The sequence below is a fragment of the Elaeis guineensis genome, chromosome 5, assembly GCF_000442705.2.
Source record: "Elaeis guineensis isolate ETL-2024a chromosome 5, EG11, whole genome shotgun sequence".
NCBI lineage: Eukaryota > Viridiplantae > Streptophyta > Magnoliopsida > Arecales > Arecaceae > Elaeis > Elaeis guineensis.
Window position 1 is genome coordinate 6562913 of NC_025997.2, and position 17099 is coordinate 6580011.

General features: G+C 36.4%; 1 protein-coding gene across 5 annotated transcripts in view; it reads right to left on the minus strand.

Moving 5' to 3' along the window:
- Positions 1-447: 447 nt before the first annotated feature.
- Positions 448-17099, minus strand: part of LOC105044570 (uncharacterized) — a 41838-nt gene continuing 25186 nt past the window's right edge. For 3 of the 5 annotated variants that reach the window (XM_019850864.3, XM_073257285.1, XM_073257284.1), the window contains 11 exons: positions 16098-16190; positions 13654-13836; positions 13460-13564; positions 10042-10200; positions 8823-8867; positions 8499-8720; positions 1782-1888; positions 1637-1693; positions 1447-1531; positions 1083-1324; positions 784-1009 (listed from right to left, as the gene is read on the minus strand). In XM_019850864.3, the coding sequence (XP_019706423.2) occupies positions 1160-1324; positions 1447-1531; positions 1637-1693; positions 1782-1888; positions 8499-8720; positions 8823-8867; positions 10042-10200; positions 13460-13564; positions 13654-13836; positions 16098-16190 (1221 nt within the window). In that variant the 3' untranslated portion in view covers positions 784-1009; positions 1083-1159. Of the gene's footprint in view, positions 1010-1082; positions 1325-1446; positions 1532-1636; positions 1694-1781; positions 1889-8498; positions 8721-8822; positions 8868-10041; positions 10201-13459; positions 13565-13653; positions 13837-16097; positions 16191-17099 lie in introns of all 5 variants that reach the window. The other 2 variants (XM_010922501.4, XM_019850863.3) reach the window with 2 other exon arrangements.

Consider the following 17099-nt stretch of genomic DNA (forward strand, 5'->3'; position numbering starts at 1 on the left):
ACTTGAAAAGAATAAATGAAACTACCAAACTTATTTGAACAAGTTTGAAGTGGCAAGACTTGATCCATAAAACGTGACTTGATAACCTTTTGATTTTCTCTACAAGAGGATACAATTATCCACCCACCTTTCATGTGTTTAAATACAGGTACAGGAGATAATTAGGCAGCTATTTACGCCCTATTCCACAGGGTTTCCCTATTCTGCAAAAAGGCCGGAATTAAGTCATTTTGTCCGACAAGGGAACATCTTCAGGGATAACTCTATTCTATAGGCCAGGATGGGGAATGTCCCCCACTTACCTTGCCGTCGAGTATGAAATGGATGCACCGAAAACATGCTTTCGACTAAAAAATATCACCTCCACCGCAAAATGATTAGGCTCTGTGTTTCGTACTTGCAAACATGCAAGCATAACACACACGTGAAAGTCTTTGCAATCCAAGCTTGCTGATTCATATGTGAACAATTTATAGGCAGCTCCAATAAACGTATCATCGCGCTGATTACAACATCCTTTAATAAAATTCAATGGATAAAAATACAATAGCTCATGCAAAAATGAATGCTTTTGCTGTGAGGAAGAGGCCAATTTCCACGACTGCCATCTGAGGCCACTGTCACACACCCACTTTCATGGTACACACCCACTCTAGGTACCCAATTCACACGGCAATACAACATCGCCTGGCAATATTGCAGTCTAGCTTGAAGCAGGACAAACAAAAAAAGAACTGCCTGCTTTGTATAGGGGCTACCTACCCAATAACTTCTCAAACGATATCATAGGATGCAGAAACCACAACAGCTGAAGAACTTGCACGCTAACTTCTCTATTCTATGCCCATAACGTATTTCTTTTCTATTCAATGCCCTATATGGTATTTTCACTCCCCAAGCAACTACTCAATCTCCATATGAGATATTCTACAGCATTCTGTGAAGGTCGATTGACAGAAGCAACTTTGCGGGAAAAAAAGAACAAGCAGGCAAGAGCATTAAAAGACACCTGAAAAAGGAAAGACGCCACATGTTAGATCCAGGATAAAGGCATTTGTAAGCAATTTGTGGAGACATCGTACTCATGGCGCAGAAGAACCTATTCTGCTTCCAGTGAACCCAAGATATTGAAGGAATGGAGTTGTATAGTTCACGTTCTCTAAGCCATCTTCAATGCCTGCTGCAACTGGGCAAATGCTGATGGATGGATTCTGCTAATAGCCGCATTAAAGGAAGCATCCCCATGAAAAGCTGCACATGCTTTTAGATTCTCTCTCAGTACATCCTCCAATGACAACTGCTTGATGGGATCTGAATCTTTTATCTGCTCACAGAAGATAATCCCCTCAAGAATGACTTGGAACTCAAAACTTTCTTCCTAACATCATTTCCTTCATGTAATGAAAGTATGAATTAAGATTCCCTACTGCAAACATCAGCCCTTACCTGTCTTTTCCTGAACTCTTTACTTGCAAAACTACCATATGCAAGACTTTCATTGTGGGGCTCGGAAGAACTTGTTGCATCACCACTGTGACGAAAAAAAAAAAGGTCCATAAACATGTAGAAACTGTAGAACGTCCAAAGATAAAAACCTTAATTGCAAAACTGGTATTAAACTCATATGACATATCACCTGGGATCTTCCTCACTTGATTCTCCACTTCCTCCCAGAATAACACTTGTACAAACACTACGTGTAAAAAAGACTAGTATCATTAGCTTTACAGAAAGAAGATACACAAAACAGGTGTTCATTGTCCATTAATAGGAAAATATACCTTAGGATGTCATCAAGTTTATCAATGACTTGCGGCACTCTTAAAGTCAAAATAATAGAAAGAGCTAATGCAAAGATCTTTCTCTGTATGGCCGTAGCATTATCCATCTGACGAATTGAAGGAAAACAGGTGAGAACATGCACCAGAAACTGTGTGAAAGATGTAGAATGCAACTCACAAGACATCAATCAAAACTTTGCAGTATTTAGGAAACACTAGTGCAATGTACACCATGGCCCCTTTACATCCAGCAGCTTTACTTGAGGCATTAGGAACTGTTACCTTTTCTATTTTGCCAATTTTGTGGCATATAACCTGAAGAATATAGCATATACATGATTTTTGGTTCTCAGGTGCATGCGAGGACAGTGCCAGATAGCAGTCACTTCTGCATTTGAGAAGGAAACTTCTACAAGGTAGGCACTATTCAATGACAGGCCGTGTTCTACAAGTCATTCAAAAAATTATGCAGTAGCTTTGATAGATGAGTTTCTTCACATGAAACTGTTTCTGATGGTTCCCTCTCAATTCAAGGTTACCAGATCATATTTTGGCTCTTGAACATAATTCCATTTATGTATTGTACATAGAGAGTCCCAAGCCTAGATAACAGAGGAGGGTTGCAGTAGATTAGTGGCCAGTGTAAAACTATAGATGGACATGAATCCATATAAGAAATCCATTGGAATGTTCCCAAGCAGCAACGTGCTGCATCGGGTCTAAATGTAGTGAGAAGTGAGCAAGGGCTAACCAGGGTTGCAGTAGATTAGTGGCTAGTGTAAAACTATAGATGAACATGAATTCATATAAGGACACTGTTGGAATGTTCCCTACTAGCAACGCACTTGGGTCTAAGTGTAGTGAAAGTGAGCAAGGGCTAGCTAGGGCAATCTCCAAAAAAGCAACGTACCACAAAGACACTTGGATGTGGCGGGAAGGCAAGGTTTCTCACACTCTCGCAGACAAGCGTGGGTAAAGAAGTTAGTTCAGGAGGAGACTTAACATAGCTTGCTTACAAAAGACTAAGTGGATAGGAGAATAAGCAAAAGAAATTCGTAAGACAGATTATAAACTTTGATATACTGGAAAATATAGGAACGAAAATGGAGTAGAAATTATTATAGATAAGAGTTTAAAAAATAAGATTGTATATATTAAGAGAGAAGAAGAAAATCTTGATAAAGTTAGTATTCAAAGAGGACTATATTAATTAATTAGTGCTTATGCCCCTCAAGTAGAATTGGATGATGCTACAAAGCAATGCTTTTGTGAGGACACGGATGGACTAATTTAAAAGATTCCTAGCAGATAAAAGATATTATCAGAGGAGATCTGAATGGGCACGTGGAAAAATATAATATAGATTTTAAAAGTAGACAAAATAGTAGTCAACTATATTTCTTCCTTGCTAGAAAAATTGACTGAGTTTTGTACAAAAATTGCAAGGTTATACAGGATGAGAGTTTAACCACCCAATATAGGTTGGTAGTTTTGCATATGTATAAGGAAATGAAAGAGGACTAAAGAAAATAGAACTCTAGAACTAGATGATAGAATTTGTGAGTAGAGACAAATATTCAAGAATAGAATATGGAAGCAAAATGGCAAAATCAATATCATGATTTGCTGAATTATGTTGAACCAGACTATCCATGAACTGGCTGGTCACTTACCAGCACAGTTCAGTGCATCAATTCAAAACGGAGGCAAAGGGAGAAGGGGAAAGAGGGGAAGAAAAAGGAAGGAAGGGAAAGGGAGAGGGAGGAAGAAAGGGAGAGAGGGGGTGGAGGGAGAGGCCGAGAGAGGGCTTGAAAGCCTAGCTAGCAGGGGGTTCCCCTATTTTGTTTCGAAACAGAGGATGCACTATATTTTTTTTTTGTTGATTTAAAACTGAAGCCGGCAAATGGTTTGTTGACTTTAGTTCCAGGTCAGCAAATGGTTTACCGACTTTGCTTAAGTGAAGTCGACAAATCATTTGCCATGACATTCACTGGCCAATACGAGCCCCTGTACTGGTTTGGTGAACCTTGCTTTCCTATACGAAAACTTAGTGGTGAAATAAGAAAATTTCATCAACGATTCAGGCTAAAAGAGAATGCTACCAAAAACTACCTAAATGTAACAATAGAGAAGAGTATGAAAGCTATAAGATGACCATGAAGGAGGTTAGAAACGCAGTATGAGAGACAAAATTCAAAGTGTAAGAAGAGTTATATTGCAAATTGGAATAGATGAGAAGAAAAATGTTTATAAGATTGCCAGACTTGAAAGAAAACTCGAGACTTGACTCAAGTTAAATACATCAAAGAAAATCCAAAATTCTTTTAGTTAAGCAGAACAAGATTAAAGAAAGATGGACAAGATATTTTAATAAGCTAATCAACGAAAGTCATGTAAATGACAAAGGATGCCTTGCTAGTTCCATTAAAGATAGAAATGTCAAGTATGCATGTAGAATCAAAGTATTTAAGGTAAAGGCTACAAAAAATAAAAATAGGAAAAACGGTTGAACCAGATAGAAGCTCTATTGAGGTTTGAAAATATTTAGGTGATATAGGAGTAACTAGTGGACTAATTTATTTCATGAAACTTTAAAGACCAAGAAGATGCCTGATGAATGGAAGAAGAGCATTATAGTACCAATTTACCAGAATAACCATGAAATTCAAAATTATTCTAACTATCATAGTATCAAACTCATAAGCCATACTATGATATTTTGAGAGAGGTGATTTGAGTACAGATTTAGGTGTGGCACAAAAGTATCAGCAAACCAATTTGGTTTTATGCTAAGAAGGTCTACTATGGAAGCTATTTTTCTCCTTTGGAGCTTAATGGAGAAATAAAGAGAAAAGAGAAAAGATCTCCATATAGTTTTTATTGATTTAGAGAAAGCCTATGATAAAGTTGCTAAAGAAATCTTATGGTGATGTTAGAACAAAAAAGAGTTTTCATTAGATATAGTAATATGATTAAGGACATGCATGATAGAGTGGTTGCTAGTGTGAGATCTATCGATATAATACAAGTGAGTTTCCAATCACAATATATTTACATCAGGGATCTGCTTTAATTCTATACCCGTTTTTGCACTAGTTATAGATGAGCTTACTATGCATATTTAGGATGACATTTCTTGATGCATACTATTTACAGATCTTACTAGATGAAACCAAAGTCAGAGTTAATCAAAAGTTGGATTATAGAGGAGAGCATTAGATTATAGAAGTTTTAGGTTAAGTAGGACAAAGATAGAATGCATAGAGATAGAATATTGTTTTAGTAAAATTAGAAATAGAAATGAAGATTAAGGATCATGAAAATCCTAAAAGAGGGATGATTTTTTTGGTATGTAAAATGGATTACTCATGAGGGAGATTGAAGGGGTTGTTATCCATGGGATTAAAGCAGGTTAGATTAAATGAAGAAATGCAACTCAAATATTATGTAATCATATTATACCTACAATTTAAAGGGAAAATTTTATAGGGCAGCTACAGGGCTAGCTATGCTTTATGCATAAAATATTTGATGATTAGCAAACAACATGTACATGAGACGAATAAGTCCAAAATGAAAATGTTGATATGTTGTATGATAATAGGAAAAAAAAGATAGCATAAGAAATGGAGTCATTTATAAAAAGATGGAGATAGCCCCAATTGAGGACAGATTGAGAAAAGGATGACTTGGATGGTTTGGACATTTCAGCGTAGGCCAGGGATATGATACTAGTATGAAGGAACGACTTGATACATATAGAAAGAGTAAAGGTGAACAAAAATCATATAGGATGTAGTAAGGAATGACTTTATATCATTACATCTTTTAATAAATATGGCCCTAAATAGAGATGAATTGAGGAAAATGATTTATGTACCAACTAGTTTGGGATTAAGGCTTAGTTGAGTTGTGGAATTTTGGCTCTTAAATATGTCAGATTTCAAATAAACAAGAGCAAGGAGCTTATACAGACCTGCATTATGCAAGATAACTTAAATTGTTCAATAGGCATGAGCTAATAAGTGCCAAATTAGGCATTTATTTTGCTAGAGGCTTGTGCAGTTCTTAACAACTACATTTAAATGATTGACAACAAATATCATAGTACTAGATTTTTCAGCTACTGAATGACGGTCGCCGGCCAGCAGTTTGTTGCTGATTTGCTATTTTTTTCTAGTGCTCTTACAAACATGCATACATTGGTGGTGGTTGTTGGGGGTGGAGGTATAAACATGGTCATTTTCTGGTTTCACATTTCAAATAGCATTGTTATCAACATCCTGTGCGGTTAAAATGGTTTTTGTGTTTTGCATTATGATCTTTAGAAAAGACTATAACAAGCTTGGTGTAAGTTGGAAAGTTCCTCACCACCTGTCGGGAAGACAAAAAGAATGTGAGAAGCAGGAGTACCGAGAAACCTCCTGTATTATTTTCATCAATGCTTCATCTTTTCGTCTCTTTATGTGTTCGAGTAACATATATTACAGCATTCTCTAGACATTTGGTTGAAAATAAAAACACTTGAATAAGCCTTCCTTGGTGAAAAGGATAGTTGCATGGCCAGGACATCTGAAGAACAATTAATCGACTGGAAAACCACCTGATTGGCCCCATACCAGGTCATATATACCAAACCATGCAAGGACCAGTACAGGGGAACCTGGCATGCCTGGATTGTAGCCAACCAGGCCCAAACAACCAGGTATTGAAGTATGTAGAGTACCAGTCCGTGATCAGTCCAGGTTTGTACCTCAACTTTAAATCTTTAAACATTAATGATGGTATTGAACAGACATGCATACAAAAGGCAGGACTTAGGATTTGGACGTTTTGTTCAGCAAGAGAGTGACATAGAACAAGATAGAAAATAAAACATATCTAGTAGCATTTCAATTCACAACATTTACTAAAGGTATTTAATGTAACTTTTTTGCATGTATCATATAATATAGGTGTTTCAATCATGACTGTCAGCCACTCCAGTGGATCAAGTCATTGTAGTCCTTTTCCTCTTCCTTCTTGTTGCCATAAAGGAACCCACTGCAAGCTAAGAAGAATGCAAGGTTGAAGTATTCCACACATATCCAAATGTCTAATGTGTGTAGCATGCGAACAGACATCAACAGACTTTTTCAGCAGGACTCCCATGTATAGAAAACATTGGCAATTATGGCTATTACCAAGAAATAGAACCCCCTATTAATCATCTTTCTAAGCTTCAAACACCCCCCAAAAACACACACACTCCCAATACTCTGCATCAAAGAGTCCCCTGACATACTCCCCCTTCCCCCTCCCCCCGCCCAAAATAAAACACGCACACACACATGGTCACACACACACACACACACACACAGCTAGATAGATAGATGGATAGAGACAGAGAGACAGAGAGAGAGAGAGAGAGAGAGCACATGCCTTCTCAAAAAAAAAGAAGCACAATCATGCGCGCGCACACAGACATCCCAAACTCCAACCGAACTATATGCTTGCAAAAGGAATCTGCTGTTTCATAATTCTCCCTTTCTGACCTAGTCTCCAATAAACTCCCCCATCAGGAAAAGAGAAATTCATGGTAATAATGGATTTTCAATCTTAATAACAATATTGCTGGATGAAATTAGAACAAGTGTGACTGATACCGAAAGTTTCCTATCTTTTAGAAAGGGGGTGAACTCATAATATAAGGATTGTGCAAGGAAGAGTACAAGTGTGGCTGATACCGAAAGTTTCTTATCGTTTAGAAAGGAGGTGAGCTCATAATACAAGGAATGTGCAAGGAAGAGTGAAGTCCAAATTCATCCCTCCGGTGGGTTCCCAGAAGTTTACTTCCTCATAATTATAATCTGAATACCTTATATACATATTTATTGCTCATATTTATAACTAAAAAAAATACCTTAGGTCCATCCTTATCCCTCATAATTACAATCAAGAAAACTTGGATGAGTTGTGCCTTCCATGGCATAAATACATTTTCTTCTATACAGTTTTTTCCACATTTAAAGTATCTAACAGCACCAAGACATCTATAACCCATGTCTTGAGGACCTATGCAAGCATGCGTCTGGTCCCACATTGGGAAGATCTTGGATACCTATGCAGTAACAAAAAACCCAAATAACACATTCTTGGTTAGCCTTTTTGGGTGATGTCTTGGGTTATTACAAATGATATTAGAGCAAAACCAGCCTATAGCCCACATGAACTACAAGAGATTGCAGCATGGGTTCTATTGGGACTAACCATAGGTCCTCTAGAAGAAAGAACAAATTGCCCAGCAGACAGCAAAGGTGGTGGTTGCATAAGATGTCGAATTCAAGACTAAGATTGCATACCAAAACATAGAATGTATTATATAGCAATATGCCCATAAACAATCATTAAATAATACTATCCATAGCAATGGAAATCTGAAAGTCATAGGACTGAAGATATGAACTAAGCATACACAGCTCCAACACAAATGCTCACCAAAAAAATATAACAAAGCCATTCAAACTAGATAATGTTCCATAGAATAAAAGAAAGAATATGAACATCACACTTGAATCCAAGATGTAAAACTCATAAGCATCATAATCAATATTATAATACAAAGCAAAGAAAAGCAGGAAAGCAAACATAATCATACAATATAAAATTACTGGATGAAAAGGTAAAATTTGACAGAGTTTAAGCTGTGCAAGGGCCATGCACTTTTGATGTTGTTACCTTATCAATCCAAACATCAACCAAACAGAGAAGTATGTTCTGGTTAACAGAAAGCCCTGCTTGCTGAAGGGCTGTTACAAGAGATGGCTCAGATGTTAACTGGGCAAGATAGTTGGTATTCATCACCAGGACCCTTGCAAGAATGGCTCCAGCAGATGCACGCACTGCTGTCTTGGAAGGATTACAATCATCTTCTCCACTCAAGCATATAAGAATGAGTTTCTAGAAAATATCATGAAGAAGAGAAATTAGGGGAACAAACTTAGTATAAGGCTTACTTGATGCTTCTCAAAGATTTCATAAAACAATAAGAAACCCAAGTACCTGAAGAACTCCACATATCAATGGAGGCGCCTCCACAGGAAAGCACTACATATAAGTTGAACTTGATTAACATGATGCTTACAAACAACACAATATAGCTATGCATAAATCAACATCACTATTCCATAAGGAGAAAGATTATCCATGATCACAGGTTCCACTAAGAAAGAATTCCACTTTTGGGGTATGAAATCTGAAGTTAATTGCAGATAGGTGGGAATTTGACAAGTCTACATGTGGTCATCTTCCTAAACGGCCAATTGGCAGGTAGAGAAAAACATGTAGTCTAAGGTCATCTGTCAATCTTCCAACGTTCCTCTTAACTTGAAAAAGGTCTAGATGAAAAAGATCTGATAGCAGGCATCTCTATCTTGAGACCCAACTAGCACAACCTCCTTCACAAAAGTCTGAAAGCACCAGATTCATATATTGGGCAGCCCTCAAAACTTGAAAACCAGAAAAAAAAGACCCACATAAGCATATTCAACCACCAATGGAGGGTTCAAATCCTTGGGCCACTAGGACACTTTACCGTGCTAACTTGCTTACTGATTTTAATATTAAAAAAAAGACTTGTTCACAGATTCAAAAAAAAAATATGATGCAAGATGGAAGAAGTACACATTATGTTAGGATGGTCTAATTATACAATGGACAAAAAAGGCACATCCATTATCAGAATTGCTGCAGTGACTACAGACTAATCTCAAAATGAAGAACAGTTGCAAAAGAGGATCCAGATGACAAAACAAAGTACACAGTTTGCGAAGCCAACGTATCAATGTCATCATCATCTCCAAATATTAGATAATCATAAAATTTGTGTCAAGAGAGATGTAGGAAACAATAAAATAGTATTTCACTCTTAAAAACTGAGAAATTAATGCACCAGCTATAAGTGGTTAGAAAGAAAGCAAGAAATTGTATGACGTCTTATGTTCGAATGTCAAGCATAATTTACCTGTGTGACCTCGGTTTAACAAAATGTCAAGCATAATTTACCTGTGTGACCTCAGTTTAACAAAAGAAATGAAAGAACAGATCAGAAAATAGGGGAAAAAATGATACTTCATTCTATTTAGGTGGATCACCCATCCACCCATGACACTTCAGTTGTTTGACCTTTTTTTTTAAGTTGAATATTTTAAATTAATCAAATGAATAGCATAACAATTAGTTGTATGAAATCTAAAAGCCAAGAAAATTGAGAGGTAAATACCTGGACTAAAATATCGATGACGGGAAGAATTGAAAGCAGTCCTTTGTCATTAACATTTCCAATGATAACATCAAGTAATTTAGCTAAACTTGAAGCATGCCTATTCAGAAATCCAATCCCACCAGAAATTACATAGTCCTCAATGATACTGACTGTCGCCTGCACTAACAATTAATCAGATTTAATTCTATAAAGCAATATCTATCTTTTTCCTTGTTCCTGCTTAGATGTTCATGAAGTCATTATATGTGGCTTTAGCAACATGAAGATAGCAATCTAGTAAAAAATATTAACCATATTGTGTTGACCAAAATTTCAAAAAGCATCAAAATATTGATCAGGTGATGAAAAAACACATGAACAAGATCCAATTCTAATTAGCCTTTGACCAATGGAATGTTGGCAAAATAATGACATGCTATTAGTACATTGCCAGTTCCTAATATCTGAACAATTTAAGCTTAAATTCCTGCTCCAGAAACCCAAAGTCCCCTTTTAAAACACTTGATTCTGTGCACATTTTCCAACCTACAAACAATTTTGAAGTGCATCATTGGTACTGCCATCACCCATCCCAAAGCAAAAATATCCCATTTCACATCACGCCACAATTTTAAAATATGATTCAGTATATCTGACATCTTAGAGCAGATTTAGAACATGAAAAAAGACTAGAACAAAGGCAAGAAAGCCAAAAAGAAAAAAGGCAAAAATAAAATAAAATAAAATATGACAAAGAAGTATAAAAGTATTACAAAGTATACACGAAGTCATTCATCATCTTCGTTATCCTTACGTCATTGCTGTTGTAGCAAGCCTTGAGATTTTGGTTGTCTGAGGGTATCTGTAAGATTAAAGTCCAAAAAATCTTAAATGTCAAAAGGCACTTGCTTCTTCTAGACTCTTTAACCAGCAGGCCACCCTATGTTCCATCTTCTGTCCCCCTCCCCTCCCACTACTGCCAGCCAATCATATGGTGGCCCACCGTTATCATACCCTAGCCTCTTTATCTTGCATCCATGCATCAAGTCTGAGGGTTTATTTTTCCTGTCGTCTCGATGGGTGGTCTGTGGAACATCACCCATGCTGATGGAGAGCATGTAGCAGGTCATAATATACAGAGTAGGCATTTAATTTGTGAAAATAGTTCACAGTGAGACCTCAGCACACTCTCTCCCCTGCCCCCAAACCAAATTAGGCAAGACTCCAGCACTATCTTTCTCCCCTCAGCCCCAAACCAAATTACGGAAGATCACAGACCTTATCATCTCCCATCCAACCCTATTAACAACATTTCCAGGTTCATCCCTCTGCATCTTCCTTAACCAAGGATTTCAAGAAGGAAGAAGGATTTTAGTTTCTATTCTGAGTCATAACCAGGAAGTCCATGAGTAGTGGATAACTTGGATTTCAGGAGTGGATAATTTAACCCCTTTAGCATTCTGAATTTCAATGTCACAAAGTAGTTACTTGACATTGATGATTGCATAATAAATTGAAGGCCAAGGAATAGAGCAATAAGGAAAAGCCGTTAGCAGATGCTAGAAATAGAGCAATAAGGAAAAGCCATTGGCTGATGCTCCATGGTATCGGCAACGATGATGAGGGGTTTTCTGAACAAAAAAAAAAAGAGGGTTTCAAGTAAAGCAGGGGTAGATTTCTAAAGAGAAGAAAGAAGTAATGAAAATAAAAAGAAGAAAAATGGGGTCCTGTTGCCCCCACGAAAGTTTGGCCACCAACAAATCTCCTAGTTGTTCTTGTCATTTATACATACCATGGGGTTGATCAAAGTTTCTGTAGTAGATATGGTAGTTAAGGTATTTTATTCATATATTAACTGTTTCATTGGTTTTTTAGCTGACCAGTTGCTCAGTTTCAGTCCCTTTTGGTATGATTAGTGTCTGACAGTTATATTTTAGTTGTACATCAGGATGAGGAAGTTCTAGAATTTGCAGGATCAAGTATAAGAGAAATTTTGGTGTTAGGCTTCCAAGAGTCCAAGATCCACAACTTTAGATAAGTATCATTAAGAATCAGGAAAGAACACCCTATATAATCAAACTTTATTTCCATATTTTAAAACAGAAAAAAAAAATCCTACTTATGACATAATTCTAATAGAATAACACTCTAGAGGCCAGCATCTCCCGAAGTGCAATTAAATAAAATTCTTTAGGTTTTTGTCTTATATTTAAAAAAATGGCCCGTTTATATAGCTAACAAGGCTGCAGCCTACACTGGTTTATTGATTGGTCCAGAAAATAACAGAAATCAGTCCTCACAGACATCTTTGAGGGCCATCAACAAAGTGAGAATAGTTGGTGACATCATAAGAGCAGCAACACTCAAGAGTTTCTTACAAATCATAACTTCTTCTTCACCAAGTAATCTCTGTTTCAGTAAAGCTAGATAATTTCCACAAAAGTAAATGATAGTCTAATTTTGATTACATAAACATATTAGCTATCATCCCCATATGACTTTTCCTAAACTAATTTGTCTCTTGTTGTTCGACATAGACTATATTCAACTCTGTCATAAAAAAATATAACCAAATCTTACACTTTTTATTCCCAAATCCTCTTTGAGACCTTACTTAGGTCTTGATTCCAATACCCTGCACCTACCCTTGTTAATCAATTTTCCGTAGGAAAAACCATCCTAATTTATGCCAATCCAAAATCCAGAGTGGTTCTTATGTCCAAGCATATTGTACTTTTCATATTTTTGTCCACCTAACACTCCTTAAAAACTTATAGACCTATTTCCAACCTTCAACTTATATCATGAAGACAAAATAGAAAAGGAACCAACCGGCACTCAAACAAAGAGGTTGCTCTTGAAGCTGCACTGATTTTAGTATAGTCGAGACACAAGCTACTACAAAGTTATGACTCTATACTTCAAGTACTTATAAGACCAGAGAGTCATGGCCAATTTTAGTAAGGCTCCTATGCCCGTACTATGAGCAAGATTTGCCATACCGGTCAGTACTGGAATTGCAATCTCATACTATACCAACACTCGGTACGCCTCACCATCTCATACTGTACTGCATACCAATACTATAAAAGGATGGTACTTGTACAATGTCGGATACGAAGATGGTGAACCTTGACCAAGAGCTTTCAAGCAAAAGGATGGAAGTAATCAAAACAATGAACAAATATGTTCGGTTAGAAAGCAAAATAAAAGAGGCCACGAAGTTCTTCAATCATGCAACGGCGTGAATGCATTCCATTCACAACCTGCAACAAGAAAATAATGCAAGATCCAGGAATACAAAAGGTATTATGGGCACAGACAGCAAGAAATCAATTGGATGGCAAAGACCAAGCAAACATTATAGGCAAGAGAACTTTTAAGGAAAAAATAATCCAAATATACTCAAGTTGTACTATTAAACTTGATTGCAAACCTTCAAATGGTCAAAACTTCTCTCAGTAATAGCAACTAGATATGGGAAAAAATCTAGCAGCTGGGGCACAATTGAAGAAGCATTAGAAAGTGTCGCCTCCCAAAGCTGCATAGCATGATCATAATTAAAATTAGAAACAACAACATCAAACCAAATAAACTTGAAGGTTTAAAAGTTTGATTCAATTAACTAACCAGGACACTGTCCTCCAGAAGATTGAGAGCATCAGGGTTATCTATATCAATACCCTTTTGTAAGATAGGTAAAAGCATGTTATAGCAAATGGACGACTGATGACCTAAAGAAAACACAAAATTCCGGAGGGCTGCCAGCAGTTGAATCTGTAATAAACTTTCACCAGTTGATTCCTCCCAGATCTGATAATATTTAAGAAATCATAAATATCAGCTTATGTGAGTGCATCATATTGAATGGACATTACCACAAGAAAAGGTAAAATCTCTTGAGAAAAATAAATTAATAAGATACCTTCCAATATAAGGCCTATGCTCAACAAGTGTTTAACACCAAAGAGACAAAGTATAAATTCAAGTATAATAATAAAATAATACAGCTCATGCGATGTCGAACAGTAGTATAGTATGATTGTAAAGACTCAACATCATGTTCGGGAAACCAAAATACTATGGCATGTTAAAACATGTTTAAGTTAGTTAAGTACATAGAATGAAATCAAATATGAACATACAAAATAAAACTCAAGGTTGTATTTCGGCAAGGCAATGGATACATTACAATTATTGTAAGCTTGCACAGGTTGTCACTTCTTTCCGTCTAAAGTTCAAGTTGCAGTTTTCGCAGACCTTGAAAAAATGATTTCACTTCCAATCCCATTCTAGTATGGGATTATCTTCACCTTAAAGAAAAGATAATTTATTGTTTCATAATCAGTGAATTTTTGATTGTTTGGCAAATCCAAGTTTTGATATATCATGTGATGAAGACCACCTAATGGAGCATACCTACAGTAGGAGAAACTGAAAAGGTTTAATAAAATTTGAACAAAAGAAGTAATGATACACCAAAAAGTTCTGTCAAATCATAAAATTCCTGTGGCAAAACTTGTTCTTTGTCATTTCATGAAATCTGAATCGCACTCCATGGGATCACCAAACTGAATTTAATACAAGTGTAACAGGGTCCACCCAAACACCAGGACATTGATTCCCAAGAATGCAAAGGAGATCATTATTGAGGTTGACAGGTCATACGTAATGGAGACCTTCATTCAAACAACTGAACCAGTTAAGAAGTGCGACAATTTGTTAGCATTACATCATAGAATTGTTTAAATGGAAAAGTTGAGCTCAAATATAATCATTTCCATTATATGAAAGAAGATATTCAATACCACCACACTTGGAATCTAGCTATATGGAGTACATCAGAAAAGACACTGTTTATACTCTCTTTAATATGGCCTCTTTTGTTTTACTCATGCAAAATCTTGTTCATGTTATCATCGGCAATAATTTGCCTTTAATAATGTCTTTTGAAACCATTCTGGTTCAATGGCATATCATTATTAAATATACATGTTAGAAGCCCCATTAGAAGCACAATGCTATGGCTGACATTTTTAAATGCACATGGTTTTCAACCCTAAAAAAATATCCTCCAAGTCAAGCATTAGAAATGCATGATCAGGCACAAGTCTACGCATACTGTATTAGCCTATAGCAAATGATAATTGATCTATAAAGCACCCCAAGTTTTACCCATTCTGTCCATCAAGCATTGAAATGTAAGCAGGCCAAAGAGTTGGTCTCTGGGATTCTCTTTGTTACGCTTGATACATCCTCAGACTCAAAATTTACATCCCCCTTTATGAGTGGTTTGGTCCCTTGAGCCAGCAATTACAAATAACAACAGCCAACAGGTAACGATCATTTCAATACCAACTATTCCATCAGGGGAATTAAAAACAGCCATTATGTACTTCCCATACAGCCTGCTTGTTTAGAAAGCCCCCAAAATCAGACCATTGTCAAGAACTGGTACAAAATAACAACACCCTATAGGTAGTGAAACAATCTCAAATAACAACCTCAAAGCAACCATTTCAGAGTTCTGATGATTCAGTCTCGGGCAGCACAGAGAAAAAAAGAGGCAATGGGGTGGGGTGGTGGAGGGGGCCTATCTATAATTAGGTTCATGATCTGAATGTGAAACTAATATGTGAAGGTCATATAACTACATTGCATCTCAAGGCAAACAAAATGGTCGACATATTGCTTTTTAAAAAAATGCTAACTGCAATGACTAATTTTAGCAGGCTGAACTGATTGATTTTAGTATGACGACATTTTTTATTCCAAAAGCATGCAACTTTGTGTGCAGAATGGTTTAACAGAAATTCAAAACTTATGTCATGATGTCTAAAGAATGGATAGGCTTTACATTCAACTATGCAGAAACAAGTGCCATGACATATTCACATACTAACAATATTTATTACTTTGCTAGGTTAAACAGCATTCCCACATAAAACTCTTCTACAGTTCTACTACATGTACAAAGAATTAAATGACAGCTATTGTTGTTCCATGTTACAGAAATAATAAATCTGCATAGACAGGAGCTTTACAGCAACCAAAGTCATTGATCAACAGCATACCTTGTGGAAGAAATCTGCCAACTGACTTGCAAATGGAGCAAGTTTCTCACCAACATGTTCAATCAGTACAGATATCAAATTCAAAATTTGAACCTGGAAATAGGAATGGAGGAGGTAAGTCTCTATATAAACTCACCAACACACACACACACACAACATGGTCATCCGCGCATGCACACACACAAACATATAAGCACCAGCAAAGCACATCGACATGTTCATGCAAGACCGCACACAGGTTGAGAAATAAAAGCAAGTTATGGAAAGAGATGAATGAACTTGCTACAGGCTCATAGAATTTCTACCCAAGAAGATGGGAAAAAGTTAAGAAGACTCAAAACCAAAAGATTAAATGTAATAGAAGATTGCAATAAAGCAAACACAGATTTAAAGAATACTAGAAACTATACATGGATATTTTCTAGTTGAATTTTTAAATGCATATATCAATGCAAGCACATTTCTAGATATATTGATTTAGTTGCAGATCACATCTTGAACAGCCTCAAAACCAAAAAAAAAACAGACAAAATCATAAAACTTGGGATGAGATAAGCCAAAACCAACTCCCTCTTAGCAAAATCAGGTAAAGCTAAAGAAAAGGAGAAAGTATAACTTTAAAAATATCGAGCATGCTTTTAGGCACAACTGTAAAGCATACCCTTGTGAAAGTAATTCTTGCTAACAAATTGCATGTCAGTGTCATGTAGTGGATGAGAAGGTTTTTGTTTATTTGCAACGCATTCATCAGCTGCGGTTTTGCATATGTAGATTCTAATTCTATCATCGCAAGAAAAGATGCCTAATATGAATACAAGTTTAGGTATTGAAATTTAGAAGGTATGTTCCAGGTGTGTAGTTATTCATTAATAATTAATGAGAGACAACAGTATTCATTCCTATTAGATCGATGTTCTTAGGCTCTGTTTGATTGCTGAGGAGGGGGAAACCCTGATGGAAAATAAATATGTGGGAATTTTCTACTGTTTGCCTGCCCTACGA